The sequence below is a fragment of the Salvelinus fontinalis genome, chromosome 2 (genome assembly GCF_029448725.1).
Source record: "Salvelinus fontinalis isolate EN_2023a chromosome 2, ASM2944872v1, whole genome shotgun sequence".
NCBI classification, from domain to species: Eukaryota; Metazoa; Chordata; class Actinopteri; order Salmoniformes; family Salmonidae; genus Salvelinus; species Salvelinus fontinalis.
The window spans coordinates 14,988,339-15,007,731 of NC_074666.1; the positions used below are offsets into that span (position 1 = coordinate 14,988,339).

The window sequence follows — 19,393 nt, forward strand, 5'->3', positions numbered from 1 at the left end:
AGGAGGAGCAGGACCCTACTACACCTGGAGGAGAGGAGAGGAGGTAGACCCTACTACACCTGGAGGAGAGGAGAGAAGAGAGAAGGAGGTAGACCCTACTACACCGAGAGGAGAGGAGGTAGACCCTACTACACCTGTAGGAGAGGAGAGGAGGTAGACCCTACTACACCTGGAGGAGAGGAGGTAGACCCTACTACACCTGGAGGAGAGGAGAGGAGGTAGACCCTACTACACCTGGAGGAGAGGAGGTAGACCCTACTACACCTGGAGGAGAGGAGAGGAGGTAGACCCTACTACACCTGGAGGAGAGGAGAGGGGAGGAGGTAGACCCTACTACACTGAGAGGAGAGGAGGTAGACCCTACTACACCTGGAGGAGAGGAGAGGAGGTAGACCCTACTACACCTGGAGGAGAGGAGAGGGGAGGAGGTAGACCCTACTACACCGAGAGGAGAGGAGGTAGACCCTACTACACCTGGAGGAGAGGAGAGGAGGTAGACCCTACTACACCTGGAGGAGAGGAGAGGGGAGGAGGTAGACCCTACTACACTGAGAGGAGAGGAGGTAGACCCTACTACACCTGGAGGAGAGGAGAGGAGGTAGACCCTACTACACCTGGAGGAGAGGAGAGGGGAGGAGGTAGACCCTACTACACCGAGAGGAGAGGAGAGGAGGTAGACCCTACTACACCTGGAGGAGAGGAGAGGGGATGAGGTAGACCCTACTACACCTGGAGGAGAGGAGAGGAGGAGGTAGACCCTACTACACCTGGAGGAGAGGAGAGGAGAGAGGAGGAGGTAGACCCTACTACACCTGGAGGAGAGGAGAGGAGGAGGTAGACCCTACTACACCTGGAGGAGAGGAGAGGAGAGAGGAGGAGGTAGACCCTACTACACCTGGAGGAGAGGAGAGGAGAGAGGAGGAGGTAGACCCTACTACGCCTGGAGGAGAGGAGAGGAGAGAGCAGGAGGTAGATCCTACTACACCTGGAGGTAGACAGGTAGACAGGTAGACAGGTAGACAGGTAGGGTGGAGGTGCACCTACCTTTTCGGCATACGCTGACTTTGAGCAAGCCGGTGCCCAGGCACTCTTTGGGGGAGACACAGAATCCTTCGTTGGCTGGGTTCTCTTCCTTGCTTGCCAGGACATCACGAGGAGGGGTGAAACGATACGCTGGGAGCCCCTTCACCTTCACATCTTTCTCAAACTCCATGAAGATGGACCTGAGGATCACAACAAACAATCAATTAAATAATCCACCAACCAACCAAATAACCAAACCATGACGTTACTGTCTGAAAAGAAACTGAGAACTGAGAAATATTACCGTTTTTTGATTCATATTTCACAGTTCATACTTTATACAGTTCCTACTACGTTGCATTTCAATTCAGGAAGGAAACTGAAATTCTGAATCGAACTGACCCAAACCCTGCTGGTAACTCCAGTTGATCATTATGTCATTCCCCTAATCTCACAACCCAGAATCCCCTAATCTCACAACCCAGAATGCCCTATTCTCACAACCCAGAATCCCCTAATCTCACAACCCAGAATCCCCTATTCTCACAACCCAGAATCCCCTAATCTCACAACCCAGAATCCCCTATTCTCACAACCCAGAATCCCCACTTCTCACAACCCAGAATCCCCTAATCTCACAACCCAGAATCCCCTAATCTCACCACCCACCATCTCAAATTGTGCACTAGCTAGCTATTTAACTAAATTGACATATGTTTACACCTTTTTTTCATGAGAGTAACATTCTCCCAGTGTAACATAGTGCATAAACTTTGGAAGTTAAGTGAAATTGCAACAGGAATTAACCCCAAAACTGGTACCTCCAGTTGACTTGCCCCTTGGATCATTGCCAAATAGTCTATCTGCTGGTGTGCATCAGCTCTTCTGTAATACTCAAAACAATGTGTGTATAAACAATGTGTATATAAAGGTTGTTGGACATGAATAATGACTGGAACAACAACTTCCTTTTATAAATATGATACAAAGAACAGGAAGTGGGCTGGGAGCCACTGGCTGCTTCCCAAATGTCAAATAGTGCACTATGTAGGAAATAGGATGGCATTTGGGATGTTACCAGTGGAAGGTGGGATGTCCCCTTCAGCCACAATAACACAGATGACCAGTCGCTGCTACTTATGTGTGTAAGAAGGTGATAGGGTTTTTCCAAACATCCATTGGAGGGTGTGACGAGTTAAAAATGTGCTCCTGATGAAAATGGCAGATGCACACGCCAATCCAGCAGATCATTTCCGCCCGTCCTGAACAAAGGGGGGAGGAAGTTCGCAGTAGTCGACGTGTCCCTGTTTTTTAGGTCAAGGTTCCCAACTAAAATAGACCGACCCCCCACCCACACACTCCACCAATCAACAACAAGGGGGGAGTCTCATATATTTAGGTGAAAAGTCATGTAGATATACAAAGAGGTTAATTGGGCGTGTCAAAATACACGCAGGGATGGGTAAAAATGACTAAATACAGATTAAAAAATACCATAAAGAACAATGAAATAAACCACAAAATACTTCAATAAACCACAAAATACTTGTATTTTGAAATGTATTTAATTAAAATACACGTATTTTGTATTTTAAAATACACGTATTTTGTAAAAATACATTTACAAATACAAATACATTTGTAAGTAGCTGGCCCAAACACCAACAGCATTCTCAGTAACAGTTACAAAAACATTTTACTTGCTATGACTGTGATATGTTGTTGTTTAATACCTTAGTTGAGCAAGTCACTTTGGATAAGAATGTCTACTAAATGGCCAAAATGTAGATGTGAAATGGAACATGACAAATTAACTGCAAAGAACACTGGGTATTGGTTCGGGGCGGAGCTCACTAGAATAATACTCATCCTACACATTTATATTAGACCATAGGGAGGTAAAGCTAGCTCGACGAGGTCCGTAGGGAGGTACAGCTAACTGGACGAGGGCCGTAGGGAGGTAAAGCTAGCTGGACGAGGGCCGTAGGGAGGTAAAGCTAGCTCGACGAGGTCCGTAGGGAGGTAAAGCTAGCTGGACGAGGTCCGTAGGGAGGTACAGCTAGCTGGACGAGGGCCATAGGGAGGTAAAGCTAGCTGGACGAGGCCCATAGGAAGGTAAAGCTAGCTGGACGAGGGCCGTAGGGAGGTAAAGCTAGCTGGATGAGGGCCGTAGGGAGGTAAAGCTAGCTGGACGAGGGCCAGAGGGAGGTACAGCTAGCTGGACGAGGGCCATAGGGAGGTACAGCTAGCTGGACGAGGGCCGAGGGCCGTAGGGAGGTACAGCTAGCTGGACGAGGGCCATAGGGAGGTAAAGCTAGCTGGACGAGGGCCATAGGGAGGTACAGCTAGCTGGACGAGGGCCATAGGGAGGTAAAGCTAGCTGGACGAGGGCCATAGGAAGGTAAAGCTAGCTCGACGAGGTCCGTAGGGAGGTAAAGCTAGCTGGACGAGGTCCGTAGGGAGGTAAAGCTAGCTGGACGAGGGCCATAGGGAGGTAAAGCTAGCTGGACGAGGCCCGTAGGAAGGTAAAGCTAGCTGGACGAGGGCCGTAGGGAGGTAAAGCTAGCTGGACGAGGGCCGTAGGGAGGTAAAGCTAGCTGGACGAGGGCCAGAGGGAGGTACAGCTAGCTGGACGAGGGCCATAGGGAGGTACAGCTAGCTGGACGAGGGCCGAGGGCCGTAGGGAGGTACAGCTAGCTGGACGAGGGCCATAGGGAGGTAAAGCTAGCTGGACGAGGGCCATAGGGAGGTACAGCTAGCTGGACGAGGGCCATAGGGAGGTAAAGCTAGCTGGACGAGGGCCATAGGGAGGTAAAGCTAGCTGGACGAGGGCCATAGGGAGGTAAAGCTAGCTGAACGAGGGCCGTAGGAAGGTAAAGCTAGCTGGACGAGGGCCATAGGGAGGTAAAGCTAGCTGGACGAGGGCCATAGGGAGGTACAGCTAGCTGGACGAGGGCCATAGGGAGGTAAAGCTAGCTTGACGAGGGCTCAGGGAGGTAAAGCTAGCTGGACGAGGGCCATAGGGAGGTAAAGCTAGCTGGACGAGGGCCGTAGGGAGGTAAAGCTAGCTGTAGCAGTGTGTAAATTACCAGGATGTTATGATGATAACCATCTCACAAGATCCCTGTCATGTGAACACATTATTCCCCTGACACTAATAAAATATTACTTCCCCTTCTGCTGAGGCGAGGTTGTAGGGCCCAGAATAACCCACTACCTCATCAGCACTCACATCCTAACCGTGTGAAAGGTCAGAAGAACACAGGCCATTGCTCAATATGAAACATCGCTGTTCTAGTGAGATCCTTTTAACACAGGGAAACTGTATTGAACAGTAAACTTAAAAGGGGTACATTTGTTTTCAGTGGAACTTTGATATACAGTTTAGCAAGGTTGTTTTGGGGTCAATAACATTTCAATGAATGAAGTATGTCTAAGCTTTTGATTGTTTTTATTAAATCGGGAAATTTAATTGATCCAAATCCTACCATTTATTAAATGATCTGTTCTGTTCAGGCATAATCTGAATTCTGTACTTTGTACTGTTCCTGCACAGGTAAGTGGTGAAGACTCGTTCCTTCTTGAACAGCAGGAGATGGAAGGCTGATGTCCCACTACCTCATCAGCACTCACATCCTAACCAGCTGAAAAGTCAACAATGAGGAGAGCTCTATCAGGCCATTGGTGAGAGACTGAGAGACAACATTCTCGTGGGATCCTTCTACCACAGGGAGACTGTGTGTCGTGGAAGTTCCAGTGACCTATGATATTATTTAGCAGGGTTGGGGGGGGGGGGGGGCAATTCTATTTCCTTATATAAAAGCAATACTTCCTGTATTGACTTGAATTGAAATGGAATCGACTCCCAAACCTCCTGTTTTAAAAATGGTGCGTTTTTAGTGACCTTTCACATACTGTTTCATCTGTTTCGTTGTGACATGACGCGTACTCAGTTTTCTGCGCTGTAGCCTACCTGCACAGGTCAGGACTGAAGATGTACAGTCTCTCCGTCTTGGACAGCAGGGGGTGGAAGGCACTGCCGTCCGTACCGTTGATCATATTACTCTGTTCAGACGTCCACAGGCTCAGTTTACTGAAACACAATATTTATTTCTAAATGTAACTCAATTAAAGGAAGAATCTAATACCTATGAAATACAAAAAGCACCGTCTAGCCCAATGTTTGATTGTTTAGGTTTATATGACTCATCAAATACTGTATTACATCAAATCAAATCAAATCAATTGGTCACGTACACATGTTTAGCAGATGTTATTACGGGTGTAGCGAAATGCTTGTGTTTCTAGCTCCAACAGCACAATAGTATCTAACAAATCACAACAATACACACAAATCTAAAAGTAAAAGAATGAAATATAATAAATATATAAATATTAAGACGAGCAATGTTGGAGTGGCGTTGACTAAAATACAGTAGTAGATAATACAGCATATACATATGAGATGAGTAAAGCAGTATATACACATTATTAAAGTGACTAGTGTTTCATTATTAAAGTGACCAGTAATTCCATGTCTATATAAGGCAGCAGCCTCTGAGTAGCTGGGTGGTAGTCGGCTAGTGATGACTATTGAACAGTCTGATGGCCTTGAGATAGAATGTTAACACACGTTTGTGCTTTATCTTGTCAGGTTCTAGAACAGAGTAAAAAAAACTAACGGACGACTAGGGGAAAAGCTCGAACCAAGTTTATTCACCCAATGGGTCAGACAGCTGACAGCTGAACAGACAAAGACATGTTTCTACCAGCACACCCCACTTTAGGTGGGGCAGGAAGTTAAGTGATGTGAACTGTTCCTTCTCCCTTAATCTTCTTGTCAATATGGGGCGCTGTTTTCACTTTGTAAAAATGTGTTCCCAAATTAAACTGCCTCATACTCAATTCTTGCTCGTACAATATGCATATTATTATTACTATTGGATAGTGTTTTAGAAACACTCTCTAGTTTCTAAAACCGTTTGAATTATATCTGTGAGTAAAACAGAACTCAAGTTGGAGCAAACTTCCTGTCAGGAAGTGAGAAATCTGAAATCGGGCACTCTGTTCTAGGGTCAGTTTATTAATTTGCATGTATTCTATTGGTCGACATGCACTTCATACGCCTTCCCCTAGATGTCAGCAAGCAGTGAGAATTGGAATGGAGTTGCTAGGCAGATCTGAGGCCATATAAGGGCTCTTGGAACCGGGGGGCACTCTTTTCAACGTTCGCCATGACGCGAGACAGACCTCAGGATGGCATTCTGGAAAGCTCTCGTTATAGGCCTTAGATATATCCGGCTCTGATTTTATTCGATATAGGTGTTAAAAACGTCACAATGTAGTTATTTTAAACCGAGTTATATCAGTTTATATCAGTATTTTGCGATTTTCTGAATTTTCTTAGTGCTGCGTTATAGTGAGTTGGACACGTCTTCGCCACATGGCTAATGTTTACTGCTAATTCCAAAGTTGAAGGCGACAATCTACAACCGAGCAACGATTCTTCTGGACAAAGGACAACTTGCCCAAGATTCTGATGGAAGCTCATCAAAAAGTAAGAACTATTTATGATGTTAATTCGTTGTTCTGTTGAAAAATGTAAAACTACTATTTCGCCATTAATTTCGGTGCGGTCTCGCTTTAACGCACGCTGTATGTCGTAGTAACGTTAATTTAAAAAATCTAACACAGCGGTTGCATTAAGAACTAATGTATCTTTCATTTGCTGTCCAACCTGTATTTTTTAGTCAAGTTAATGATTAGTTATTGATTAGATTAGGTGCCTCTCCCAAGATTTCTCCCGACATTTTCTTTGCAGCTTGGCTACTATTCTCATTGTATAACCACGATTTGTGCCGCTAAATATGCACATTTTCGAACAAACAATATATGTATTGTGTAATATGATGTTATAGGACTGTCATCTGATGAAGTTTTGAGAAGGTTAGTGAAAAATGTAATATCTTTTGCTGGTTTATTCGCTATCGCTAACGTGCATGAATCAATGCTGCTGTGTGGTTGGCTATTGTAGTAAGCTAATATAATGCTAAATTGTGTTTTCGCTGTAAAACACTTAAAGAATCTGAAATATTGTCTGGATTCACAAGATCTTTGTCTTTCATTTGCTGTACGCTGTGTATTTATCATAAATGTTTTATGATGAGTATTTAGGTAATTCACGTTGCTCTCTGTAGTTATTCTAGTTGCTTTGGTGAGAGTTGTGATGGTGGCTGCAATGTAAAACTATGATTTATACCTGAAATAGGCACATTTTTCGAACAACACATATGCTATACAATAAATATGTTATCAGACTGTCATCTGATTAAGTTGTTTCTTGGTTAGTGACTATTTATATCTTTATTTGGTCGAATTTGTGATAGCTACCTATGCAGGAAAAAAATGGTGGGAAAAAAAAGTTGTGTCTTTTGCTATGGTGGTTAGCTAATAGAAATACATATTGTGTCTTCCCTGTAAAACATTTTAAAAATCCGAAATCATGGCTGGATTCACAAGATGTGTATCTTTCATTTGGTGTCTTGGACTTGTGATTTCATGAACATTTTATTATATGATATCCCTGTGGCTTTAGGCTAGGCTAGTCAGCTTTTTTGATTGGGGGGGATCCCGGATCCGGGTTTGTGACCTGACCTAACCTCGGGCCCCATTCCTCACTACTGCACATCTCTCCACCCTTATCAGTAACCACACCCATGTGATGGCCTTTCCTTTACTCAGTAACATTCCCCTGGTTCATATCCAACCTGAATTGACCTCACGATATACAAACCTCCTACAGATAACCATTAACTTCTGGTGTAGAAACCAGACTGTGGTCCTTCTCCTTTCCATAGGATACCTGATATCTAACAATAACATGTTCTGACAGAACGTAAAAGTTCTGCATTCCCCTCTCTCCCTCAGTACCATCAACAAGGATATTTCTCAATTTCAAGTTTAGAAGTCTGAAGCCATCAATCTAATCAAAGGCGAAGAAGGAAAAGATGCTGCCTGCGTACATACGGACACTCTAGCAGGACGTGAGAAGATAGCTAACGGGAAGTTCTCATTGAGTCTTTTCTAACAGGGCCAAATACCAGAATGTGACAATCACACAGCTCTGTGTTCTGGCTAGGCTAGGGGCCTCTGGGGAGATTCTCTATCTCTCTGGTGCTGCAGACCCCTGATCCACATTCCAAATGGAACCCTATTTCCTAATACAGAGCACTACTTTGGACCAGGGCCGCCAATAGGGGCTCTGGTCAAAAGTAGTGCACTACATAGATAATAGTGAGCAATTTGGGATGCAAGCCCTGTCCTCTGTTACTCTCTCGCAGTATGTAGAAGGTCTTAGGAAACCGGCTGTTTCGTTCCAGTCGTTTACACAAGAGAGTTACTCAATGATGGGTTTCTCATCATCAAATACAAGTGTTGATCTAGGGTGTGTTCTGAGGAGATGGCGTGCAGGTACAGTATGTAATGTAGCAGACAGAGGATGTGCAGGTACAGTATGTAATGTAGCAGACAGTTAAATGGCGTGCAGGTACAGTATGTAATGTAGCAGACAGAGGATGTGCAGGTACAGTATGTAATGTAGCAGACAGTTAGATGACGTGCAGGTACAGTATGTAATGTAGCAGACAGAGGACGTGCAGGTAAAGTATGTAATGTAGCAGACAGTTAGATGATGTGCAGGTACAGTATGTAATGTAGCAGACAGTTAGATGACGTGCAGGTACAGTATGTAATGTAGCAGACAGTTAGATGACGTGCAGGTACAGTATGTAATGTAGCAGACAGAGGACGTGCAGGTACAGTATGTAATGTAGCAGACAGTTAGATGACGTGCAGGTACAGTATGTAATGTAGCAGACAGTTAGATGGCGTGCAGGTACAGTATGTAATGTAGCAGACAGAGGATGTGCAGGTACAGTATGTAATGTAGCAGACAGTTAGATGGCGTGCAGGTACAGTATGTAATGTAGCAGACAGAGGACGTGCAGGTACAGTATGTAATGTAGCAGACAGTTAGATGGCGTGCAGGTACAGTATGTAATGTAACAGACAGAGGATGTGCAGGTACAGTATGTAATGTAGCAGACAGAGGATGTGCAGGTACAGTATGTAATGTAGCAGACAGAGGATGTGCAGGTAGAGTATGTAATGTAGCAGACAGAGGATGTGCAGGTACAGTATGTAATGTAGCAGACAGAGGACGTGCAGGTACAGTATGTAATGTAGCAGACAGAGGATGTGCAGGTACAGTATGTAATGTAGCAGACAGTTAGATGGCGTGCAGGTACAGTATGTAATGTAGCAGACAGAGGACGTGCAGGTACAGTATGTAATGTAGCAGACAGTTAGATGGCGTGCAGGTACAGTATGTAATGTAGCAGACAGAGGACGTGCAGGTACAGTATGTAATGTAGCAGACAGAGGATGTGCAGGTACAGTATGTAATGTAGCAGACAGTTAGAGGATGTGCAGGTACAGTATGTAATGTAGCAGACAGAGGACGTGCAGGTACAGTATGTAATGTAGCAGACAGAGGATGTGCAGGTACAGTATGTAATGTAGCAGACAGTTAGATGGCGTGCAGGTACAGTATGTAATGTAGCAGACAGAGGATGTGCAGGTACAGTATGTAATGTAGCAGACAGTTAGATGGCGTGCAGGTACAGTATGTAATGTAGCAGACAGAGGATGTGCAGGTACAGTATGTAATGTAGCAGACAGTTAGATGGCGTGCAGGTACAGTATGTAATGTAGCAGACAGAGGACGTGCAGGTACAGTATGTAATGTAGCAGACAGAGGATGTGCAGGTACAGTATGTAATGTAGCAGACAGAGGATGTGCAGGTACAGTATGTAATGTAGCAGACAGAGGATGTGCAGGTACAGTATGTAATGTAGCAGACAGTTAGATGACGTGCAGGTACAGTATGTAATGTAGCAGACAGAGGATGTGCAGGTACAGTATGTAATGTAGCAGACAGAGGATGTGCAGGTACAGTATGTAATGTAGCAGACAGAGGATGTGCAGGTACAGTATGTAATGTAGCAGACAGTTAGATGATGTGCAGGTACAGTATGTAATGTAGCAGATAGTTAGATGGCGTGCAGGTACAGTATGTAATGTAGCAGACAGAGGATGTGCAGGTACAGTATGTAATGTAGCAGACAGTTTGATGACGTGCAGGTACAGTATGTAATGTAGCAGACAGTTTGATGACGTGCAGGTACAGTATGTAATGTAGCAGACAGAGGATGTGCAGGTACAGTATGTAATGTAGCAGACTGTCACGCCCTGGCCTTAGTATTCTTTGTTTTCTTTATTATTTTAGTTAGGTCAGGGTGTGACATGGGGAATGTTTGTGTTTTGTTGGTTTTGGGTGTTTTTATGGTAAAGGGGTTGTTGGGTATAGGATATGGGTTTGTGTGGAGTACATGTGTCTAGTGTTGTCTATGTATGTTTAGTTGTCTAGGAGAGTCTATGGTTACCTGAATGAGTTCCCAATTAGAGACAGCTGATTTCGGTTGTCTCTGATTGGGAGCCTTATTTAGGGTAGCCATAGGCTCTCATTGGTTGTGAGTAATTGTCTATGTCAGAACGTTTGTAGCCTGTGTGTGTAAGTGCACAACGTTATTTAGCTTCACGGTCGTTTGTTGTTTTGTTCGTTTTGTTAAAGTGTTTCGTGTCGTGTTTATTTTTCGTCATCTTTTAAAATAAAAGAAGATGGCTTACTTTCCAAAAGCTGCGTTTTGGTCCATCAATCCGCCACACGATCGTGACACAGACAGAGGATGTGCAGGTACAGTATGTAATGTAGCAGACAGTTAGATGGCGTGCAGGTACAGTATGTAATGTAGCAGACAGTTAGAGGATGTGCAGGTACAGTATGTAATGTAGCAGACAGAGGATGGGCAGGTACAGTATGTAATGTAGCAGACAGAGGATGTGCAGGTACAGTATGTAATGTAGCAGACAGAGGACGTGCAGGTACAGTATGTAATGTAGCAGACAGAGGATGTGCAGGTACAGTATGTAATGTAGCAGACAGAGGATGTGCAGGTACAGTATGTAATGTAGCAGACAGAGGACGTGCAGGTACAGTATGTAATGTAGCAGACAGTTAGAGGATGTGCAGGTACAGTATGTAATGTAGCAGACAGAGGATGTGCAGGTACAGTATGTAATGTAGCAGACAGAGGATGTGCAGGTACAGTATGTAATGTAGCAGACAGTTAGATGATGTATATATGTTTATATGTTTTGGTACCTTTCTCCTTTAAACGTGGCTACCCTGCCGTAGTCCATGAAGTCCGCCTCCCCGGTATGATAAACAAATTCACCATCATTGCTTCCATTTTTCTACAGAGTGGGAAAAGAATGAAAATCATTTTAAAGTGCATATTTTCTTTTCTTTTCTTATTATTTGAGCACCACACAGGACTTTAGGTGGCCATGGCAACCCCCAGCAGACACAACAGGTGGCAGCGACCATTGACAATATATCATGTCAAGTCCAACTTGCAACGCCAGCTTGCAACGCCAGGGTTGTGGGTTCAATTCCCACGGGGGGCCCAGGGTTCAATTCCCACGGGGGGACCAGGGTGAATATGTATGAACTTTCCAATTTGTAAGTCGCTCTGGATAAGAGCGTCTGCTAAATGACTTAAATGTAAATGTCCTAGGCTACAGTACCCAAATAGTTATTTACAGAACTTAGCGAGGAACTGAGTAGGTCAAATTCTTCATTTTGTATTGACTCCGTGGACACCTACCTTGTACATTAGGCCAAAGTACTCATCGATCTCTGGGTTAATGGGATGGATGCGGGACAACAGAGGGTCCTTGAAGCCCCACAGCAGCTCGTTGACAGAGCGCGTCATGAAAATGCCCACACGCAGGGAGTTCATCCAGACGGATACCATCGAACTCTTCCAGAAACTATCCTTCACCTTGTTCATCACCGCCTGAGGAAGGGGGAGGGGAGGGGGGGGGGGGGGGGGATTTGAACCTGAAAAACCTGTTTACTCAGCACAACCTGAAAACACTGAAAACCCGGTTACTCACCACAGCTGGGATATTGATGGTTGTGATCATGTCATAATCAGGATCACCTACAGAGCGCTCTGGCAGGAACACAAATGTCTTGGGTTGGTAGGCAGACACTCTGGTCCCATTGTCTACAAAAGTCACATTATCCTTGGGCCTGTACTCCCTGGAACAGAGCAGACAAGGGGAAAGTCAGTCTCGGCAAACATCACATTTTCCTTGGGCCTGTACAACTTGACAAAGCAACTGCCAAACTTACCCAACATACACTTTTTGCAATATAATGCATAACTATTTCAACATATTCCATTACAAATCGAAAAAAACAGACTAGGTAATTAGGTTAAGAACCCAGATTATCCTGACTAGGCAATTAGGTTAGGTTAAGAACCCAGATTATCCTGACTAGGTAATTAGGTTAGGTTAAGAAGACAGATAATCCTGACCAGGTAATTAGGTTAGGTTAAGAAACTAGATTATCCTGACTAGGTAATTAGGTTAGGTTAAGAACCCAGATTATCCTGACTATGTAATTAGGTTAGGTTAAGAAGCCAGATTATCCTGACTAGGTAATTAGGTTAGGTTAAGAAACCAGATTATCCTGATTAGATAATAAAGTTCGGTTAAGAAGCCAGATTATCCTGACTAGGTAATTAGGTTAGGTTAAGAAGCCAGATTATCCTGACTAGGTAATTAGGTTAGGTTAAGAAACTAGATTATCCTGACTAGGTAATTAGGTTAGGTTAAGAACCCAGATTATCCTGACTAGGTAATAAGGTTAGGTTAAGAAACTAAATTATCCTGACTAGGTAATTAGGTTAGGTTAAGAAGACAGATTATCTTGACCAGGTAATTAGGTTCGGTTAAGAACCCAGATTATACTGACTAGGCAATTAGGTTAGGTTAAGAACCCAGATTATCCTGACTAGGTAATAAGGTTAGGTTAAGAAGACAGATAATCCTGACCAGGTAATTAGGTTAGGTTAAGAAACTAGATTATCCTGACTAGGTAATTAGGTTAGGTTAAGAACCCAGATTATCCTGACTAGGTAATTAGGTTAGGTTAAGAAACTAGATTATCCTGACTAGGTAATTAGGTTAGGTTAAGAACCCAGATTATCCTGACTATGTAACTAGGTTAGGTTAAGAAGCCAGATTATACTGACTAGGCAATTAGGTTAGGTTAAGAAGACAGATTATCTTGACTAGGTAATAAGGTTTGGTTAAGAACCCAGATTATACTGACTAGGCAATTAGGTTAGGTTAAGAACCCAGATTATCCTGACTAGGTAATAAGGTTAGGTTAAGAAGACAGATAATCCTGACCAGGTAATTAGGTTAGGTTAAGAAACTAGATTATCCTGACTAGGTAATTAGGTTAGGTTAAGAAACTAGATTATCCTGACTAGGTAATTAGGTTAGGTTAAGAAGCCAGATTATCCTGACTAGGTAATTCGGTTAGGTTAAGAAACCAGATTATCCTGACTAGGTAATAAAGTTTGGTTAAGAAGCCAGATTATCCTGACTAGGTAATTAGGTTAGGTTAAGAACCCAGATTATCCTGACTAGGTAATTAGGTTAGGTTAAGAACCCAGATTATCCTGACTATGTAATTAGGTTAGGTTAAGAAGCCAGATTATCCTGACTAGGTAATTCGGTTAGGTTAAGAAACCAGATTATCCTGACTAGGTAATTAGGTTAGGTTAAGAACCCAGATTATCCTGACTAGGTAATACGGTTAGGTTAAGAAGACAGATAATCCTGACCAGGTAATTAGGTTAGGTTAAGAAACTAGATTATCCTGACTAGGTAATTAGGTTAGGTTAAGAACCCAGATTATCCTGACTAGGTACTTAGGTTAGGTTAAGAAACTAGATTATCCTGACTAGGTAATTAGGTTAGGTTAAGAACCCAGATTATCCTGACTAGGTAATTAGGTTAGGTTAAGAAACTAGATTATCCTGACTAGGTAATTAGGTTAGGTTAAGAAGCCAGATTATCTTGACTAGGTAATTAGGTTCGGGTAAGAACACAGATTATACTGACTAGGTAATTTGTAAATCGCTCTGGATAAGAGCGTCTGCTAAATGACTTAAATGTAAATGTAATTAGGTTAGATTAAGAACCCAGATTATCCTGACTAGGTAATAAGGTTAGGTTAAGAAGACAGATAATCCTGACCAGGTAATAAGGTTCGGTTAAGAAACTAGATTATCCTGACTAGGTAATTAGGTTAGGTTAAGAAGACAGCTAATCCTGACCAGGTAATTAGGTTAGGTTAAGAAACTAGATTATCCTGACTAGGTAATTAGGTTAGGTTAAGAACCCAGATTATCCTGACTATGTAATTAGGTTATGTTAAGAAACCAGATTATCCTGACTAGGTAATTAGGTTAGGTTAAGCAGCCAGATTATCCTGACTAGGTAATTAGGTTAGGTTAAGAAACTAGATTATCCTGACTAGGTAATTAGGTTAGGTTAAGAAGCCAGATTATCCTGACTAGGTAATTCGGTTAGGTTAAGAAACCAGATTATCCTGACTAGGTAATAAAGTTTGGTTAAGAAGCCAGATTATCCTGACTAGGTAATTAGGTTAGGTTAAGAACCCAGATTATCCTGACTAGGTAATTAGGTTAGGTTAAGAACCCAGATTATCCTGACTATGTAATTAGGTTAGGTTAAGAACCCAGATTATCCTGACTAGGTAATTAGGTTAGGTTAAGAACCCAGATTATCCTGACTATGTAATTAGGTTAGGTTAAGAAGCCAGATTATCCTGACTAGGTAATTCGGTTAGGTTAAGAAACCAGATTATCCTGACTAGGTAATAAAGTTCGGTTAAGAAGCCAGATTATCCTGACTAGGTAATTAGGTTAGGTTAAGAACCCAGATTATCCTGACTAGGTAATACGGTTAGGTTAAGAAGACAGATAATCCTGACCAGGTAATTAGGTTAGGTTAAGAAACTAGATTATCCTGACTAGGTAATTAGGTTAGGTTAAGAACCCAGATTATCCTGACTAGGTACTTAGGTTAGGTTAAGAAACTAGATTATCCTGACTAGGTAATTAGGTTAGGTTAAGAACCCAGATTATCCTGACTAGGTAATTAGGTTAGGTTAAGAAACTAGATTATCCTGACTAGGTAATTAGGTTAGGTTAAGAAGCCAGATTATCTTGACTAGGTAATTAGGTTCGGGTAAGAACACAGATTATACTGACTAGGTAATTTGTAAATCGCTCTGGATAAGAGCGTCTGCTAAATGACTTAAATGTAAATGTAATTAGGTTAGATTAAGAACCCAGATTATCCTGACTAGGTAATAAGGTTAGGTTAAGAAGACAGATAATCCTGACCAGGTAATAAGGTTCGGTTAAGAAACTAGATTATCCTGACTAGGTAATTAGGTTAGGTTAAGAAGACAGCTAATCCTGACCAGGTAATTAGGTTAGGTTAAGAAACTAGATTATCCTGACTAGGTAATTAGGTTAGGTTAAGAACCCAGATTATCCTGACTATGTAATTAGGTTAGGTTAAGAAACCAGATTATCCTGACTAGGTAATTAGGTTAGGTTAAGCAGCCAGATTATCCTGACTAGGTAATTAGGTTAGGATAAGAACCCAGATTATCCTGACTAGGTAATTAGGTTAGGTTAAGAAGCCAGATTATCCTGACCAGGTAATTAGGTTAGGTTAAGAAACTAGATTATCCTGACTAGGTAATTAGGTTAGGATAAGAACCCAGATTATCCTGACTAGGTAATTAGGTTAGGTTAAGAACCCAGAATATCCTGACTAGGTAATAAGGTTAGGTTAAGAACCCAGATTATCCTGACTAGGTACTTAGGTTAGGTCAAGAAACCAGATTATCCAGACTAGGTAATTAGGTTAGGTCAAGAAACCAGATTATTCTGACATCAAGTGTGCCTGCTGTAAAACTTATGTTTGTTGCTCTAGCTATGGACGTTGATATTTGTTTTAGAGAGCGTCCTTTGGTGCATTAACAGCGATAACCCACTTCTCTCATCATTGACGATGAAATGACGATCTACTTTTAAAAAATGGACTAAATAGTGACTATTGTGTTATGGGTTAGATGGAATGCTACATGTGCAAATGTATTTGTAGCAGGAGGCGAGGTATATACGAGGCCTGTGTTTGAGACAGAATGTTTACATAAGGTTCATAAATTAAGGTTGGGGTGATAGTCTCTGGGGGATGATACCTCTGGGGGACCTCTCTGGGGGACACCTACAACACCCGATGTCACAGGTAGGCAAAAAGATAAATAACCACCCGAGCCACTACCTGTTCACCCCTCTTTCATCCAGAAGGCAAGGTCAGTACAGGTGCATCAAAGCTGGGACAGAGAGATTGCAAAACAGCTTCTCTCTCAAGGCCATCAGATTGTTAAACAGCCATCACTAGCACAGAGAGGCGGCTGCCTACCTACAGACTTGAAATCATCGGCCACTTTAATAAATGGAACACTAGTCACTTTAATAACGCCACTTTAAGTATGTTTACATATCTCACATTACTCATCTCATATGTATATACTGTATACTGCATCCTACACTATCTATTCTATACTATCTATTGCATCTTAGCCGCTCTGTCCCTGCTCATCCATATATTTTTATATTTATATATTCTTATCGCATTCCTTCACTAGATTGTGTGTATTAGGTTTTGTTGTAGATTTGTTAGACATTACTTGTTAGATATTGCTGCATTGTTGGAACTAGAAGCATTTCACTACACTCACAATAACATCTGCTAACCATGTGTATGTGACCAATAACATCTGCTAATGTCACGTTCTGACCATAATTCTTGTCTGTTTTACTTGTTTTAGTGTTGGTCAGGACGTGAGCTGGGTGGGCATTCTATGTTGTGTGTCTAGTTTGTCTGTTTCTAGGTTTGGCCTAATATGGTTCTCAATCAGAGGCAGGTGTTTTGTGTTGTCTCTGATTGGGAATCATATTTAGTTGGCTTGTTTTGTGTTGGGATTTTGTGGGTGGTTGTTTCCTGTCTTTGTGTTCGTTTCACCAGAGAGGACTGTTTCGGTTTGCCACGTTTGTTATTTTTGTATTTTGTAAGTGTTCACGTTTTCGTCTTGTTTATTAAAACATGTTGAACACGAGCTACGCTGCGTCTTGGTCCGATCCCTGCTACACCTCCTCTTCGTAGGAAGGCTACCGTTACAGCTAACCATGTGTAAGTGACCAATAACATCTGCTAACCATGTGTAAGTGACCAATAACATCTGCTAACCATGTGTAAGTGACCAATAACATCTGCTAACCATGTGTAAGTGACCAATAACATCTGCTAACCATGTGTAAGTGACCAATAACATCTGCTAACCATGTGTAAGTGACCAATAACATCTGCTAACCACGTGTAAGTGACCAATACCATTTGATTTGATGATATCATTCCTCTATGTATATTGTTACAGGAGATAGCTCGTAGGGGAGGGAGGACAGCTAACTGTGCACAATATAGAGACTATTATGAAGTTACGCTGAACGTTACACAGAACCAGATCATGGTGAGAGTAGCAGAGATTAGGGTTGGCATAGCAGACACTATTGTTAACTTTCAAGAAACCTGTGACTGTTAGATTGGATACTCTTCCAGCGGCACTAATCTCTCCCCCATTTCTAACCTGAGCACACAAGAGAGTATTATCCACAGGTACCGACTGTAGCAGAACACAGGAGGTCATTGGAGATGTTGGTGGCTAGGGGACCGGGTATGAGTTGGGAGACAGGTAGAGAGTATCTGAAAGGGTCATTCCTAGATCTATCAGTGAACCACGAACAGTAGAAGAGCAGGAAACAAGATTTCAGGCAGTAGTTATTATCACGGTAGTCGCTGTAGGGACAGTAACTGAAAGAGGCTATAGTAACAGCATGGAATTGGACTACGGCGCAAATGAGGGATTTTGAGGTATGCCTCATGGGCAGTGTCAGTAGTAGCAGGGGTTCCTTTAGTAGCATTATTGGGATATCATTTTATGAGGGCATTGATGTTGAAACGTATTGAGTTACCTCAAAATGAGGTAAAGTTGCTATAGGGCAACATAAATGTATATCTAGTGGCTATGAAGGAGAAGGGGCGCAAAGTGACAATGACATGGCTTGCGAACACCTCTCGGAGCCTATGGCCGAAAAGGAGAAGACTGGGTGAAAGCATGAGTTTTTTTTAGGGACTTCATTTTTGTGGAATCCAGCAGGAAACTATCCTGAAAGCATAGTCAGGTGAAGAGAGATAGTAGGAATTGTCATGTTATCAAACTTTGGTTGTTCTTTGCATATATAATTATGCATAGCTTATTAACACAGTATTGCTATGTTTTGTGTTTCTCTTTGCTTTTCAAGTCTTGTGCTATCACTCTCCTAGGAACCAGAAAAGAGAAAGTTGAAACGGAAGAAGTCGACGGCTCCAGGGGACACGTTATTATCAGTGATCTATGATAAATGGGAATAAGAGTGTGCATTGGGTGTGATTATAGAACAGAGGACATAAGTCTCTGAGTTTGTAAACCTCATTGTGAATGTTAATCATGTTTCTTTTTTGTTCTGGTTTTATTATCATTGTTTGTCCATTTATAAGTAATTTCCAAGTTTATGTAAACTTTGACCTGAGAGGACAGGCTTGGCTCCATCCAGGAAGTACCTGTTAGGTGCGTAGTCCTACCTGTATGTGTAAGGGCCGACCTGAGAGACGATAGGCTTGGCTCCATCCAGGAACGCATCTGGGTTGGTGACGTTGAAGAAGAAGTATTGCATGAAGACGGGAGGAGGAGGGTTTTTCCATGTCTCAAACACACGACTACCCTCTGTCAAAGTTATCTCCTAGAAACAGAACCACATCAGTTAGTATTCTCTTCACCTTGTCCCCCCCAATCTATAGACAGATGCTGGACAGAGCCGGCTGGTGGACGACATTAGTATTCTTTATGACATCATTCAGATTGATTAGAACTGTTTGGTTGATCAGGTTTCTGTTCTAAATTCCATTTCTAAATTCCACTCTGCATTTAAAAAAAAAAAAAATCTGTCACGAGACATTCACTCAAAAAAGAATACTATTGAAAATAGTGAATGAGGGTTTAGGATTGCATGCAATTAATTCTCACAGGAGAACAACAACATGCCTGCCTGGGGAGTTGGGGATGTGGGATGGAGGGGGGGGGGTGGATAGAGGGAGAGGGAAGAACGGGGGGGGGGGCGCTACCACAAGGCGTAGATGAATAGGAAAGACCCTCTCTTTGTCTATGGCAGGGCTCTCCAACCC

General features: G+C 42.6%; 1 protein-coding gene across 3 annotated transcripts in view; it reads right to left on the reverse strand.

Moving 5' to 3' along the window:
• LOC129812821 (lysosome membrane protein 2-like) overlaps window positions 1-19,393 on the reverse strand; it is a 58,644-nt gene that overhangs the window by 19,227 nt on the left and 20,024 nt on the right. For all 3 annotated transcript variants that reach the window (XR_008753078.1, XR_008753079.1, XM_055864719.1), the window contains exons 2-7: window positions 18,794-18,951; window positions 12,104-12,251; window positions 11,812-12,003; window positions 11,307-11,398; window positions 4,997-5,116; window positions 1,045-1,223 (exon numbers count right to left, since the gene is read on the reverse strand). Coding sequence is in view for 1 of the 3 variants with exons in the window: in XM_055864719.1 (XP_055720694.1) it covers window positions 1,045-1,223; window positions 4,997-5,116; window positions 11,307-11,398; window positions 11,812-12,003; window positions 12,104-12,251; window positions 18,794-18,951 (889 nt within the window). In the remaining 2 variants the exon portion in view is untranslated. The remainder of the gene's footprint in view (window positions 1-1,044; window positions 1,224-4,996; window positions 5,117-11,306; window positions 11,399-11,811; window positions 12,004-12,103; window positions 12,252-18,793; window positions 18,952-19,393) is intronic.